This window comes from Salmo trutta, chromosome 13 (assembly GCF_901001165.1).
Source record: "Salmo trutta chromosome 13, fSalTru1.1, whole genome shotgun sequence".
NCBI classification, from domain to species: Eukaryota; Metazoa; Chordata; class Actinopteri; order Salmoniformes; family Salmonidae; genus Salmo; species Salmo trutta.
In genome coordinates this window covers 11120683-11137589 of record NC_042969.1, presented here as the reverse complement: position 1 = coordinate 11137589, position 16907 = coordinate 11120683, and the positions used below count along the sequence as shown (strand labels likewise).

The window sequence follows — 16907 nt, the reverse complement described above, 5'->3', positions numbered from 1 at the left end:
GCAGTAAAAAATGAAAGGTGGGAAGGTCATATTTTATTTATTTGTTAAATCCGATTATAATTAGCAATTTAAATGTTGGTGCTACATTCAAAACAACTATTATGTTCAAATCAGTCCACTGGGACCAATACAACTGGGTGCTTCCTGCCTTTTTCTGCTACACATGCACAAAACCTTGCGATCTCAAAAACTGGCCTGCCTATCCCAACAATAACACACAATGTTCTGCCGTGTTTAACTACCAATGAAGTCAGGGATAAGATGCTAGACATATATTGGTCACATTATTACATCATGGGGATTTTATTGACACCAGGCCTATATTTCTTGACTAGCTTAAGAGCTGGAATACGACTAGTTGCTCACTCTTCTTTGGCACGTGCATGTGCTGAATTAAGTGTGCATGTACATTTTTGTATGCGTTTGTATAAGATAAATATGAAAATGTGTTAAAGTTGCACATTACAATAAAACATACAGTATATTTGGTCAAGTCACAAAAATTCAGCAGCATTCCCAATTTCTGTTATGTGATGTCTCTGGGCATGCTCTCATATCAAATCAAATGTATTTATATAGCCCTTCTTACATCAGCTGATATATCAAAGTGCTGGACAGAAACCCAGCCTAAAACCCCAAACAGCAAGCAATGCAGGTTTAGAAGCACGGTGGCTAGGAAAAACTCCATAGAAAGGCCAAAACCTAGGAAATAACCTAGAGAGGAACCAGGCTATGAGGGGTGGCCAGTCCTCTTCTGGCTGTCCCGGGTGGAGATTATAGCAGAACATGGCCAAGATGTTCAAATGTTCATAAATGACCAGCATGGTCAAATAATAATAATCGCAGTGGTTGTCAAGGGTGCAACAGGTCAGCACCTCAGGAGTAAATGTCAGTTGGCTTTTCATAGGCGATCATTGAGAGTATCTCTACCGCTCCTGCTGTCTCTAGAGAGTTGAAAACAGCAGGTCTGGGACAGGTAGCACGTCCGGTGAACAGGTCAGGGTTCCATAGCCGCAGGCAGAACAGTTGAAACTGGAGCAGCAGCACGGCCAGGTGGACTGGGGACAGCAAGGAGTCATCATGCCAGGTAGTCCTGAGGCATGGTCCTAGGGCTCAGGTCCTCCGAGAGAGAGAAAGAAAGAAAGAAAGAGAGAAAGAGAGAATTAGAGAGAGCATACTTAAATTCAAACAGGACACCGGATAAGACAGGAGAAATACTCCAGATATAACAGACTGACCCTAGCCCCCCGACACATAAACTACTGCAGCATAAATACTGGAGGCTGAGACAGGAGGGGTCAGGAGACACTGTGGCCCCATCCGATGATACCCCCGGACAGGGCCAAACAGGCAGGATATAACCCCACCCACTTTGCCAAAGCACAGCCCCAACACCACTAGAGGGATATCTTCACCCACCAACTTACCATCCTGAGACAAGGCCGAGTATAGTCCACAAAGATCTCCGCCATGGCACAACCCAAGGGGGGGCACCAACCCAGACAGGAAGACCACGTCAGTGACTCAACCCACTCAAGTGACGCACCCCTCCTAGGGACGGCATGGAAGAACACCAGTAAGCCAGTGACTCAGCCCCCGTAATAGGGTTAGAGGCAGAGAATCCCAGTGGAGAGAGGGGAACCGGCCAGGCAGAGACAGCAAGGGTGGCTCGTTGCTCCAGAGCCTTTCCGTTCACCTTCACACTCCTGGGCCAGACTACACTCAATCATAGGACCTACTGAAGAGATGAGTCTTCAGTAAAGACTTAAAGGTTGAGACCGAGTCTGCGTCTCTCACATGGGTAGGCAGACCATTCCATAAAAATTGAGCTCTATAGGAGAAAGCCCTACCTCCAGCTGTTTGCTTTGAAATTCTAGGGACAATTAGGAGGCCTGCGTCTTGTGACCGTAGCGTACGTGTAGGTATGTACGGCAGGACCAAATCGGAAAGATAGGTAGGAGCAAGCCCATGTAATGCTTTGTAGGTTAGCAGTAAAACCTTGAAATCAGCCCTTGCCTTAACAGGAAGCCAGTCTAGGGAGGCTAGCACTGGAGTAATATGATCAAATTCATTGCTTGGGTCCAGTGTTTCAAAGTAAAAGGCCAAAACACTACTACACCAGGTCTAAAAGGACACAGCAGGATGTTGGGGACGAGATCCAACTAACAGAGGTCCAAATACCTGCATGTGAGAATTCATTTTCCCAGAAGAGAGTAAGTGGGGCGGAACCTGAGTGTACACTGGAAAACCTGCAACGTGACTCATTTGAATATAGCATGCATAACTTAGGGAGGACTGGAAAGTAACCTCAAGTGTTGGGGCAAATGAACATTGTCCTAACAAAACTTCAATGCATAATGCAGAAACATCCATTTATAAATCCTTACAGGTTGACAGAGAGAAATAAAATTAAAGGAGAGCTGTGAAAGAATGTTCCATTAAGTAAAGTGAGTTACTGCAGTACAATAGTAAGGCTGGTGTAAAATGTTATCCACCAAGAAATAACATAGGTTGCATCATATATGCCCACCATGTTTAAAAAAAAAAAAAGATTTAAAAGTCTAATAATTATTTCCTACCCCAATCATTTATCAAAACGGTAATCAATCACTGATGACAATTATATTTCATCATTCCACAAAATGTAGATAAATTAGAGAAGACAGCTACCAAAAGCTTTGTTACTTATTATGAATATAATACATTAAGCAGACAAGACAATTTCAAATGTCAATAATAGCAAAAAAAATATTACTTGGTCTATACTTTGGCGCTCCAAATGTTCAGCTCAAAATCTGGTCACTGGCGCCATCTAGTGAGTATCTTCCTTACCACATTTTATCCCGTTTACAGAACATCATTTTAAATCATGGCCCTAAGATGTTAATTATTCGATGATCACAATAAACAACCCATATGGATTCCATGTACAATTTTACAGTTAAATGACAAGTAAGACAGTAAGCCTTTTATTTAGCATTTCTAGGTGCTTTTATCACCAGTTTGTGACAAATGTCCTATACTTGCTGAGCAATGCAACATTGCCTTTAATACATCTGACATTTGTCCCAGCTCTCTTTAGATATCCCTACCAAAACATAGACAATAAATGCACACTTTATAATTGTATTAACTTAATAGGTTTTAGCAATCATTGCCATGCCAGTCCCTGCATGCTCAGTCTGAGCAAGTGAAGCAATGTTCTACGTTTATCTTCTATATTCAAACTGAAAGTAATTGTTGAATTTGGTGGTTGTAAATACTCAACTTTACCCACTAGATGGAAGCACATCCCCATCAATATTTGGGACTTCAGCGTTACTTTGTTCTGTTTTGTAATCACAAGCACATCAAGCAAAAGCTGAAGCAGCTTCTGCTTTTTTCTATCAAATTAAAAGCTCATTAGCATCCTTAGTGTAAAATTATATTGCAAATAACTAGAACCGTTTTAATAATTTGAAAATAATTGTGGAGCTATGGTTCAGAAAGTAGACTGTTGGACAGACAGATTATTCAGTAGGACTGACCAAGACATAGTTTACAGTTCCCTCCTTTAATAATAACTACAGCCTTGTGATGATATCTTTTACACGTGTACCTTTTAAAACTGTCAAACGAGGGCTCTTATTGTGAAGCTTTTCTAAACGTTCGGGACACAGAACATTTATGGGCAGCGGTCCGGTTACTTCTGCACGCGCAACGGATTGTGCACGGGACCCGTATTATGTAAGTCTATGGGTGGACCTTCATGTGGAGTGGGGGACGTTTAAATTGTCAATATTCACCCGGAATGTCTGAAGGGACAGTTATGGCACAAGCCCTGTACTTTACCTTTGTTTTGTCGTGTTTGATATGTGGATCACATGGTCTCGTTTCATCTGGCAATGGCACAACTACAGTGAGGTCTGTGGATTATATTAAAACTACAACTGTTACTCCGACTGAGAAACGAGATTCTACAACTAAACCAAATACAACCCAGAGCAATAAAAGCACCAACGCACCAGAGGTAAGGTTGACATCTACAACGACTTCAAAGGTACTGGCAACGACTACTAGACCACCGAGAACGACCACCACCGCTAACTATAGTTTCAACACAGAAGACTTAAATGAGGGTATCGACAAGAAAGTGGAAAAAAGAGTATGGAACAAAGAACCTGAGGATGAACCACTCGAATTAGGTGAGCAGCATTGAAATGTATTTGCTGATGTAAAATGCAGGTCAACTGCTAAGTTAAATATTGAAACAATGTGATGCGTTATGTGATGTGTTATTATAGACGTAGGCTAGACATTGTTGTAGATATTACAGACATTTTTAAATGATCTCATGTGTCTTTCAAGTGTCATTTTTGGGCAGATATCTGACATCTCACTTGTGCATCAAGTAAATGTGTGATATGTCTGGAAAAAGACACAGCCAGGGCCAGATTACAGAGCAGGCTTGCAGGGCACGTGCCCCGGGGCTCCAACCTTCAGTGCCAACGTGTGTAGAATTGCAGGACGTTTGCTTTAAAATTGCAACGTTTTCTCTCATCCTCATAGCAAAATATGAAGAATAGTATGAGATGAGCTTTAAAAACAACACATTTCTCTCTGTCCCATGGCAAAAAGTGTAAAATTGCAGGAAATTAGCTTTACAACTGCAAAATTATCTCTCAGCCTCATAGCAAAAATGTGTATAATAGCATTATAAAACTGCACATGTTTCTCTCTGCCCCATGTCAAAATGTGTTGAAATATAGGGAATTAGCCATTTCCCCTCCAAAAAAAGGTTTTCCCCAGGGCCCCAAATGCGGTATTTCGGCCTTGGGCACAGCCTATTGGTTAAAAAGCATCTACATTTTTATCTTTAATTACTTACATTGAAATCATTTAGACCATGTCCATCAACAAACAACTCTGAAAACACACATTGCAAACGAATGGGATAAATAACAACGGTGGAGCGCAAGGCAGGGAAAACACGAGTAACAGGGTGTTGTTATAGCTATGCTGCATTGCTGTGGTCTTGGAAACCAAGTCCAGGGGGTTGGTTCTACAAGTGTTTAGCTTGGGGGTTATCAGGTTGTAATGGGAACCAGCTGTCTTGTAGACGCAGACCATCAGAAAACCCTGAGTTAAACTGGCTGAGTCAGCTGTCTACGTTCAGTACCAAGATACCATATCTGCAAAGCCTGAGAATGTGTTGTATAGTCCTTATCTTATGTTGATGAGATGGTTTGCCTTTTGTAGCCAAGTGGTCCACCAGGAGTGTAAAGGCAGTAAAGAAGCCTAAAAAGATATGGAAGAAGGCCAAGAAACCCAAAGTCCTACCTAAGAAGCGCAAGCCCAAGGTTGTTAAAAAAAGCAAACCCAAAATCATTGGGCGCCCTTCGCTGCCAGTGAAGCCAGTGGGACGTATGTATGGGGAACTTCCCTGAGTGACATGTACAGTATGAGAATGGGTAGATGCCTAATAGACAACATACTGTATACTGTGCGGCGCTCTTTTTCCTTACCGTGCACAACGCATGGTACATTTTCACTTCAACTTTGAAATGCAGAAATGATAGACAACTGGCAATGACAGCATTGCTTGATGACAGAGTAGCTACGGTACTGGCTGTAGTAGAGCAAAACAAAACATTCCCTTGCTTAAATAGTTGTTGTGCTTTTGCATTTGTTCTCCAGCAACTGACCCTAGTCTTCTGTAGTATTTCCTGCCCATCCTCTCTCTCTCTCTTTCTCGCACTCTCCCTCTCTCTCATTACTGCTCAGAGCTGCATGGAAGCCCCTCCCTATGGCGGGGGGGGGGTCTGCTGGTGCCCCTGATCTGGTCGGTAATGTGACGGAAAGAGAACTGGAATTACAGGGGCCAGATGGAGAGATATACCTTGAATAAGGAGCCGAGCCGAGTAGGAAGTTTGTGTGTAATGAGGCAGAGGGACCGTAAGGCCCCAAAGCAGGGGGACCGTGAGGCCCCAAAGCAGGGGGAAGTTATGAGTTTCCCCAGTTTTTCCTCAGAAAAAGGGAGTCTAATGTTTTAAATATTCATGTTGTAGGTTGGCTGATCTGCCAAGCTGTTTTTCACCATGACTAATGTACTGGTAAAATGGTGATGAGTAACCCCAAAGGCCACTGGATAGTTTGCTGTAATATCTAAACTGCATTCTGAAAATTGTCTCTGAAGAAACTATACAAATTGTTGAGGTTGGACATGATTTAATGCATAAAGCTTATACGATGTTTCCTATGCTCTAAATAGGATGGCTCTAAGAAATCATTGAGTCCTTATGTTTGCCAATTCTCCTAACACAAATAGTATCGGAGTAAAAACACCATTTTCATTAAAACGACTAAACCATTGTTGACATGAGGTTAATGTCTTTGGCATCACTTCACTAGTTCAGTAGATCAGTTGGCTACTTTACTTGGCAGACTACTGTCAACAAAGTTTTGAGTCGTTTTAAACAATTAGCTCTTGGAGCAGAGCAATGACCCCCGTGGAGAGATCCTGCAGGCCTCTAAGGCAAAAGGGTATTAGGGTTTTAAGAGAGACCACTCACAGCCCTAACACAGGAACTAGTGTTTAGAGGACCAGTCGACCAGGCGTAGCTCCTCAGACAATGAGCGCCTGTCTGCTCCTCACATGGAAACACAGGAAGTCTCTCTTTCCTGCACGCTTCTGCTCTCTTTCTTGCGAACCCTTCTGCATCTCTTCATGACTTTCCCCTCTCACTCTCTTTCATGCTCAAATACCTTAGAGAATTGCGCATGTATGCACCCACTGGACACTCACTGGTTGAATCAACGTTGTTTCCACCAACTTGGAATAGATGTTGAATTGACATCTGTGCCCAGTGGGCAGTCTCTCAATCTCCCTTCTCCTACCGCTCCTGTCAAGGCATTCAATTCAACTTGTAATTCCCATGGACATGTCATGTCATGTTCATGGACAGCTTTCTTACACGTTAGATCCATTTCTTCTCTGCAAGTCAATATTTGACTTGTGTGTGTGTGTGTGACCTTGTTCTCCTCTGTGACCTTGTTCTCCTTACGTGACTGTCAGAGTGCCCTCCGCTGGGGCTGGAGTCTCTGAGGGTGAAGGACACACAGCTGCGGGCCTCGTCCTACAAGCGCCGGGGACTCGGACCTCACCGCGGTCGACTCAACATCCAGGTGAGACCAAGAACTAGTCTACAGGTCTCTCACCACTGTTAGCAAACACAACAAATGTTACTGCCATTCTTACCATTTTCTCCATGCATTATTCTGTGGTAACCACCTCTACAGCTTGTGTTTAGATTTGTAAAATGCACTTTGTAAATAAAATCTGGCTGTCTGGGTAGTCGGGTATTGAGGACGGGGACATCTATGATGGGGCGTGGTGCGCCCAGTATGAGGATAAGAAACAGTGGCTGGAGGTGGATGCCCGGAGACCCACGCGCTTCACCGGGGTCATCCTGCAGGGACGCAGCTCAATCTGGAGGTCAGTGGAGGTCACGGCACATGTTCACCAAGCCCCCATTGTGCAGTGATGTAGCCATAGCAATGAATTGTATGCATTGTAAATGTCGTATGGACATTGCTAATTAGTTGCCCCTGTCTTTCCTAACAGTTGGGACTTCATACTCACCTACAAGGTCCAGTTCAGTAATGATACCCTGGTCTGGCAGCCAGCTATGAATGGGACTAAAGAGGCAGTGAGTTGATTCAATACATTAAAATATGATATGTAGTAACCATAATCTATTGCCTTCTTCCCATTTTCATATCTTGAATAGCAATACTATTTGATTCCTCATTACCCAATTGTCAAGTTGCTGTATCACATCCGGCCGGGATTGGGAGTCCCATAGGGCGGCGCACAATTGGCCCAGCGTCGCCTGGATTTGGCCGGGGTAGGCCGTCATTGCAAATAAGAATTTGTTCTTAACTGACTTGCCTAGTTAAATAAAGGTGAAATTAAAAAAATTACAACAAAAAAATTACAATAAATCATTATGTGGTCCAGTGAGGTATTCATATCTACAGTGCTCTGACATCATTGACCAATGACATTCCACTGTCTGTTGGCAAGCTGACCATGGCGCTGACAGTTTGCCCTGGCCAAAGCTGACTCCACTGTGCCAACCTTGCCAACTGTGCCAACCTTGCCAACCCACAAGCCTTACTCTCCATGGGCACACTGTGGCAGATTGCACCATCTAGTTACCAGTCTGTGGCACTGGTTTGAAAATGTGACTGGCAGAGAGACGGAAACTGCAAAATTGGAAGTTATTGTATAATCTATTAAAGATGCAGTCTGCAATTCGAGAAACAAGAAATAAACACTTCATTGAATATGAAGTCATCTCTTCATGGAGCATGACTTATCTCCACTATTGGCGTTTTCCTGTACTGTAGGTATTTGAGGGGAACCAGGATACTGAAACTCCAGCGTTGGCCCTATTTAACGAGTCGGCAACAGTGGCGCGCTACATCCGCATCAATCCACAGAGCTGGTACGAGAACGGAACTATCTGTCTGAGAGCTGAGGTTCTGGGCTGTACCCTGCCAGGTTTGTCCACCAACATCATCACAACATCCTCCCAACACTAGATTAAGACACAGGAATCATAACCTCAACGACATTCAAATGTTATTGCATTTCCATTATGTTGCGTCTTTCCCCTCCTGTAGATCCCAACAACATCTACGCTTGGCAGCAGACGGAGCAAGGCACCCAAGACAAGCTGGACTTCAGACACCACAACTACAAGGAGATGAGGAAAGTAAGGCCTGAAGTGGAGACCTTCAGCACTCACCCATAGGCTACTGGTGTAGTTTTAGGGGTTCTTTAGAATTATGGTAGAGCAGATTTGATAGTGAACTGACCACCTTCACAGCCATACATCAACTCAACTACTTCCTGTTCTCTTCCAACAATTAACAAATATTTGACCAATAAGAATATCAAAACCTAAATTTGGGTCGCGAGAGGTTTCGAATGGGTTGCGTGTGTCTGAGAGAATTATCATTAAAATTCCAAACAACTGATTCACCATATTTTAGAACTACACAACAGTGACTTAGAAAATAATACAATTTCTCATTAAAATAAATCCTACGCTGGCTCAGATTTTGTGATGTTGTGCATTATAAACATAGCAGCAGGGACATGGCATGCAACAGTTAGCAAGAAACTTACTCACTTCAATCTACTCTCTGGCGCTTGACTGTATCTGTCCTGGAAGCAGAGGGTTTCTGGTTGGAGCTCCCTCCCTCAGTCTCACCGAAAAACAAATATTATTAGGGGTTTTTCTTCTCCTCACTACACTGCCACTACCGCTCAGTAAAGAGCTTGAGGTGAGTCTGACCGGTACGATGTAACATTAGGCTCGTGTCCACACATACCGCACTCTCCCCATGTGCTCAGCAAACTAAACCAAGACTATGTATCCAGTTGTACGGTAGAAAAACTGTACTGTGCATACTGATGCTTCCTTCTCAGTCACACTTAACCATCATAAGGCAGTGTTTACTCAATCCATTCCTGGTGGACCCCCCGGATGCAAAAATATATATTTCCCCCCCCCCAAAAAATGTGCATACTCTGGGGGTCCCACAGGAATGGAAGTCTAATGCCCACCAGACAACACCGTAACTCTGTCCCTCCTCAGCTCATGAAATCAGTGACCGAGGCCTGCCCTGACATTACACATATCTACAGCATCGGGAAGAGTCACATGGGTCTCAAGATGTACGTCATGGAGATCTCCGACCACCCTGGAAAGCATGAGCTGGGTGAGTAGACATAGGCCTCTTACACCTTTATGAAGTTTTAGCATAAGGCAATGCTACATAGCTTACAGCCTGGCCTCATAGACTAGACGTAACAAATGAAATGTAAATCAGGGACACTCAAATTATAATGATATGTTACGTTTGGTATGGTTACATAAGACAGAAGGTTACTTAAAAAAATGTCAAAAATAAAGTGGGGTGGATGGGTGGGTGGGTGGGTGTATAACGCGAATGTCTAGCAAGCCAAAGGTTGCGTGTTCAAATTTCATCACGGACAACTTTTGCATTATAGCATCTTTGCAACTACTTATGTATGTTAGCTAACCCTTCCCCTAACCCTAAAATGTAACCCGTAGCATTAGTGTTAGCCAACTAGCCACCTAGCTAACATTAGCGACAACAAATTGTAATTCGTAACCTGTCATACGTTTTGCTAATTTATAAAATATTGTAGGAATTGCAATTCACAACATACACTACATGACCAGAAGTATGTGGACACCTGCTCGTCGAACATCTCATTCCAAAAATCATGGCCATTAATATGGAGTTGGTCCCCCCCTTTGCTGCTACAACAGCCTCCACTCTTCTGGGAAGGCTTTGCACTAGATGTTGGAACATTGCTGCAGGGACTTGCTTCCTTTCAGCCAGAAGATCATTAGCGAGGTCGGGTGCTGATGTTGGGCGATTAGGCCTGGCTATCAATCAGCGTTCCAATTCATCCCAAAGGTGTTCGATGGGGTTGAGGTCAGGGCTTTGTGCAGGCCAGTCAAGTTCTTCCACACTGATCTCGACAAACCATTTCTGTATGGACCTCGCTTTTTGCACGGGGGCATTATCATGCTGAAACAGGAAAGGGCCTTCCCCAAACGGTTGCCTAGCCCGAACCATGAAAAACAGCACCAGACCATTATTCCTCCTCCACCAAACTTTAATTGGCACTATGCATTGGGGTGGGTAGCGCTCTCCTGGCATCCGCCAAACCCAGATTCATCTGCCAGATGGTGAAGCGTGATTCATCACTCTAGGAAACGTATTTCCACTGCTCAAGAGTCCAATGGCGGCGAGCTTTACACCACTCTATGAAGATTGCATGGATGTGTGCTCAATTTTATACACCTGTCAGCAACGTGCGTGGATGAAATAGCGGAATCCACTAATTTGAAGGTGTGTCCACATACTTTTGTATATATAGTGTATCATATGAATTGTAATTCGTAACATATCATACGAAAAGGATGACAGACATCCACAAATGAATACATATCATACCAAATGTAGCATATACTAATTGGAGTGTCCTGGATTTACGTTTACTATGTAAAGTCCAGGTTGGAACTTATCTGCAGTGCCACTGCTATAGTACTTTGTACAGTATGCTCTCAGAGACTGGAGTCAATCCTTGTTCACTCTGACTTGTCTAAAGTGTTTGCTTTGGACTCATTGACCACGCTCGGCGCCCATTGAGCCGGGCTACCAGCTCTGGTAACCACTAATACCCCTTGCCGCCAGAACTCATAATGGGAGAGAGAGTCAGGAATGCCATAGACAGAGAACTGGTTAGCCTGTGCACTGGAATATAAGGAGAAGCCGTTTCAAACAGGCTGACTAGTCTTAAAATGACAATTTAGAATATAGTTTTTTTAAGAGAATAAAAAGCTTTGAATGTTTTTTTGTCTGTCAACTTGACCTAATTTTGTTGTTAACCTCCAATTCCATTGGCAGAGGATAAGCCAGACTAGTTTAAATGTTCCACTGGCAAAGTCCTTTGCCTTTTCGTCCCATGTGCCAGTATGTACAATGTGATCTCACAGTCAGTGGGTTCATGGTGATAGATATGTGCTTTGTTTCTTTTGGGGGGTCCTATTTTATCAAACCCAAAATGTTTTGCTGTGACACAAGGCTTTAGGTATGATGCACTGTTACTGTAAAAACTGACCGTACAATTCATTTCATGGCTGTGAAAAAAAATACAGGCAAGATCAACAGAAAGGAGAGGACAGAAATGTAAATAGTTTATGGGAGGGTGTCTGAGGTTCTTGTTGTCCAAAGAATGTACTGTCTGTGATTTACATGCTTTGACACAGTCAGGACCTGTGCCAATCAGACTCTCTGGACAGGTGTTTTCTATCAACAATGCATTCATTCTGTGGTTAAGACTAGGGGCCTTATTTCAACCGGAACAGTAACCAGAATTCCAGGATTCCATATCCATTCTTGCTGTGTTATGAGAACACAGTTTTAAACCAACGTGGAATAGACTTTGAATTGCCGTCTGTGCTCAGTGGAAGCATATTTTTTTTAGTCTTACAGTATCTCGGAGATCCAGTTAGTAATGTTGACTTCATAGGTCATCTAGGGACAGAATTCTAATCGTTGTCATGAGATGTGAGATTTTTATTTTCTTATTTGGATCTATCGAACTATGATTTGAATGGGTGGTTTGTGTGGTGTGAATTAGAAAGGGGAGGTTAAAAAAAACATTCCAGGAACATTGCACTCGGAACCTACAGAAGCCCCTTGAGCATAGGAACAGACGTGGCTTGTGCTCCTCCAAAGCCGAGAGTAATCTCCCAACCAAATCATCATTTTTTAAATAAATGATTAAGTCTGCACCCGACCTGTTAGATTCAGTCCAATCACACCAGTGTTTTGTTATGTTTGCCAAGTAAAAGCCACAGTTTTAAATGCTGTTGATTGAATTTACACTCAGCCATATCTCTTTGGTCCCGCCCCCGGAAACGTTGTTACTTGACTCATGGGAAGTTGCTCAAGGGAAGTGGTCAAAAACCACAAAGCTATCTAGGGAGGATGTGCTGGATTTCAGAACCGTCTGCCAGTGGATTATATAAGTGTAAACTAGAGCGGCATGGAAGAATGGCTTCTAACCTAATGGTCACAACCAATGATGTACTGTATATAAACCCTGGATTGCAGATGCTATGTTTTGGCCATTGAGAGGCTTTGAAGCCACTGGTCGGCCATATTGGCACTACCCCGTAGGAAATATATTACAACATTGGGGGAGTGCCAAGATGGAGGCTAGGTGGCTTCAACACAGCGCCACCTATTAGTCATCTAGTGCACATATAAATCATTGGTCACAACTTTTGTAGCCACTGCTATGCTGTGTTTACACATGTGCTTTGTCTCCCTCTGCAGGCGAGCCAGAGTTCCGCTATGTGGCTGGCATGCATGGGAATGAAGCCCTGGGAAGGGAGCTGCTGCTCAACCTGATGCAGTATATCTGTCAGGAGTACAAACTGGGAAACCAGCGCATCGTCCGGCTGGTCAAGGAGACACGCATCCACTTGCTGCCATCCATGAACCCCGATGGTTATGAAATGGCCTTCAAGAAGGTCTCAGAAAACATGTTTTGTTGTAATATAATATATTATAGTGTTATTACTGAGAGTATTTTTTTATGCTCAACATTACTGGTCAAATATCCTTTAACCATTCAAAGAGGCCCATGTTGACCTCTGACCCTTCTCTCATCCCAGGGTTCCGAGTTGGCGGGGTGGGCGCTCGGTCGCTATAGCTACCAGGGCATCGACATGAACCACAACTTTGCTGACCTGAACAAAGTCATGTGGGATGCTGTTGAATTTGACTTCCAAAATAACGATAAGTCCAAACTCATCAACCACTACATCCCCATACCAGAGTACTATACCTCAGAGGACGCCTTCGTAAGTTGACATTTAGAATTCACACGCATACATCAAATCACCAAATAGTATCCGCTCTATGATATTGTGTTAGCGAATTAGGGAAAATCAAGAATGCGAAAATGTTCTTAAATCTATCTGCAAAAAGATGATTCTGCGATAATTGGCTTTAAAGTTCTGAACCCTCATTGGTTTGAATGGTATTCTTTTGAACTGAACATGAATTGGCGTATTTAGAGTACTATATAGGTAAAGAACATTGAACAGAACAAGGCTATGTCAATAATTCAATTTTGACAAAAATGCAGATACTGTGTAACCTTATAGAACCAAGCTCTTGATTTGTCATGTAGCAATATCCTTGAGAATATGTCAAAACTATCACACATAGAATATAAACCATTTCAATTGTTGTACTTCAATATATTGTTTGAATGCATTATTCCTGTGGCATTGACCTATATCCAATAGGTGGCCTTAGAGACGCGTGCTGTCATTAACTGGATGCAGAACATCCCGTTCGTATTAAGTGCCAACCTCCACGGGGGTGAACTGGTGGTCACCTACCCCTTCGACAGGACTGAAGACTGGGCACCTCGCGATGACACCCCTACACCGGACAATAGTTTCTTCCGCTGGCTGGCCACGGTCTATGCCAGCACCAACCAGGTCATGTCGAATCCAGACCGCCGGCCTTGTCACAATGAAAACTTCCAACGCTACAACAACATCATCAACGGAGCCAACTGGCACACGGTCCAAGGAAGTGAGAATTCCACCGCTTTTATGGTCACGGTCATGCATTTTGTGATCTTGTTCATCTCATCATTGTCTTTGAAAAGCAGGGTACTGTACTGTCATTTCAAGTACCATTTTAAGATTTACATTCTTGATTATTTGCCTGAAATCTATTCCAGGCATGAATGATTTCAGCTATCTACACACCAACTGCTTCGATGTGACAGTGGAGTTGTCCTGTGATAAGTTCCCCCATGCCAGTGAGCTGCCCATCGAGTGGGAGAACAACAAAGAGTCTTTACTGATCTACATGGAGCAGGTCCGTCCACCAATAGTGTCTAGTACAGTTTAAACACAGCATGATGGTGTTGTTGATCTCTAGATTTTTGCTTTGTATTGAAGGTCCACAGAGGACTCAAGGGTGTGATCAGAGACAAAGACACAGAGGCTGGCATTGCAGATGCCATAATCAAAGTGGATGACATCGACCACCATATTAGATCAGGTGGGCTGTCTCCCTCCTCACATGCACATTTTTTAACATCAGGAAATGATTCAAGAAGAAAACCTCAAAATGATGTCGTAAAATTGCACTTAGAGGGCACTGCATGAATATGTTATGAAAGGTGTAGGCCAAAGAAGCCAACAACTAACCAGTAGCCATTTTGTGTCCTGCCTGTACTGCAGTTGTTGACGGGGACTACTGGCGCCTGCTAAACCCGGGCGAGTACGAGGTCACGGTGAGTGCCGAGGGCTACAACCCATCCACACGTATGTGCCGTGTGATGTATGAGCATTACCCCACCATATGTGACTTCCGCCTCACCAAGACCCCCAAACAGAGGCTGAAGGAGATCCTGGCCAAGGGGGGCAAGCTCCCCAAAGACCTGCAGCTGAGGCTACGACAGCTGCGTCTGAGAAAACTGAGGGCCAGCACCAAGGCCATCAACAGTAGGCGTGCGGCTGCTAGCAGGAAGGCACGGGGGTCGTGATGTTGACCCGGCCTTCGGTGAACCAATCACAACACACTTTGTCTGGAGGGTTGTTGTATTTAATTGGGGGAAGTTCCTGGTTTAAGTCAGTTTGGAAGTGTTTACACCATGTGGGCAGTTCTGTAGGAATAGCCTACTGAGATACAAAAAAAATATGTAAATGTTAAATGCATTGTACTTCCGGTATGGTTTAGTGATTTATTTCTGAAGAAAGGGCCAGATTGTATTTAGATATTTGAATCAGATTAGAGCAAATAATTGCAAGGTGATTTTGGATTAAAATATTATTTTCACTTGAAGAACTCAGGTTACTTACAACAACAAACCAAGTGGCATGATGCTGTTCAAATCCACCGTTGGGTAGATATACCACTATTCAAGTAAAATTCATGCCACAAATTACAGACCAAACTCAATGAGACTAAAATGACTCATGTCATAGAGACGAGAGCTCTGCTGTTACAGTCTGGAACTGATAAGAGTTCTACATGAGATATTTTAAATCTATTCAAATGAAATTATATGATTTTTAATGTTTGTCTTTCTTTGGTTCATTTTTATACTACCAAAATTAAATGCTGGCATTTGGATGTCCTTGCAAGCCAAGAGACAATGTTATGAATGGATCCCAAATAAAGCTTTACTTATAAACACCAATAGTCCAAAGTCAAACCCATGTCTTGTTTTCTATGGAGTTGCATATCCTGTTGCCGCCGTCGTCCTCCATGGTGTTTGCGGCTGACAAAGCGACACCACAGGGTAGTGATCAGGGATAGGACGACGCAGGCCAGTGCCACGGAAACGCCCACCCACATCACCACCGACAGCTGCCTGCTTTTCTGCCAATGAGGAATCATGTGCAGCAGTGGGGAAAATGCACTCAAAATGTTTAAAAAATCTTGGGAAAAATGTACTTTTCTAAATTCTTAATGTAATACTTCAAAAGCAAACCTTTACCTGTCCAGGCTGTGTTTTCGTGTTGGTCACGATTCATTTTTAAGTAAAAGTAAAAACATGAGCCAAGTTTATCTCAATACCCTTCTACAGTACACCGTGTCCAGACCCTTGCATGAGAAAAAGACCCAGTGGGCACACACTGGTTGAATCAACGTTGTTTCCACGTCATTCACAGGAAATGACGTTGAACCAACGTGGAAAAGACGTTGAATTGACATCTGTGCCCAGTGGGTTCACTCGTATGGCCAAGGATTGCACCCACAGTCCCACATACTAGATTTCAATACATTTTGGTAACAAAACAGGTTTTATAAGGAGGATGGGATCCACCCAAATCATGTGGGATCCTGGATCCTTTCACAGCACTATAAGGCTGCGTTGAGACAATGACTTATCAATGACTCAAGCCCAGCTCAGCGAATCCCTACCATTGTGACGCAGAATTGTCATAATGCTTCAGCAAATGTACATTACACCAGGGGCATCAGTAGACACAATGTATGTAACCTCATTTATGTCCCTTTAACTGCCCTGAATGCCTCTACTGATCCTACAGCTATTGTATGCAGTAATCCTGTGCCTATGAACCAGATTTATATTGTTAGCACTAAGCCAGTGTGCCCCAGAAGGAAGTCCACTGTGTGAAGCTCACCCTGATTAGCAAGAATAGCAAACTTAGGCATGACATGCCAGCAACAAATGCAGACACTACACATCCAAGTATATCTGACCAAATTATGAAAGACAAGCATTGTAATTCTGAATTCCGTAAAGTTAG

General features: G+C 43.3%; 1 protein-coding gene across 1 annotated transcript; it reads left to right on the top strand.

The window, feature by feature from the left end:
- Positions 1–3654: 3654 nt before the first annotated feature.
- On the top strand, positions 3655–15831 carry cpxm1b (carboxypeptidase X (M14 family), member 1b). Its single transcript, XM_029770887.1, has 13 exons — positions 3655–4184; positions 7055–7164; positions 7335–7474; positions 7604–7688; positions 8392–8545; positions 8668–8759; positions 9648–9771; positions 12934–13130; positions 13275–13463; positions 13914–14208; positions 14360–14499; positions 14583–14685; positions 14868–15831. Exons 1-13 carry the CDS (start codon positions 3749–3751, stop codon positions 15170–15172), a joined length of 2370 nt encoding a protein of 789 aa, XP_029626747.1. The 5' UTR covers positions 3655–3748; the 3' UTR covers positions 15173–15831.
- Positions 15832–16907: the final 1076 nt, after the last annotated feature.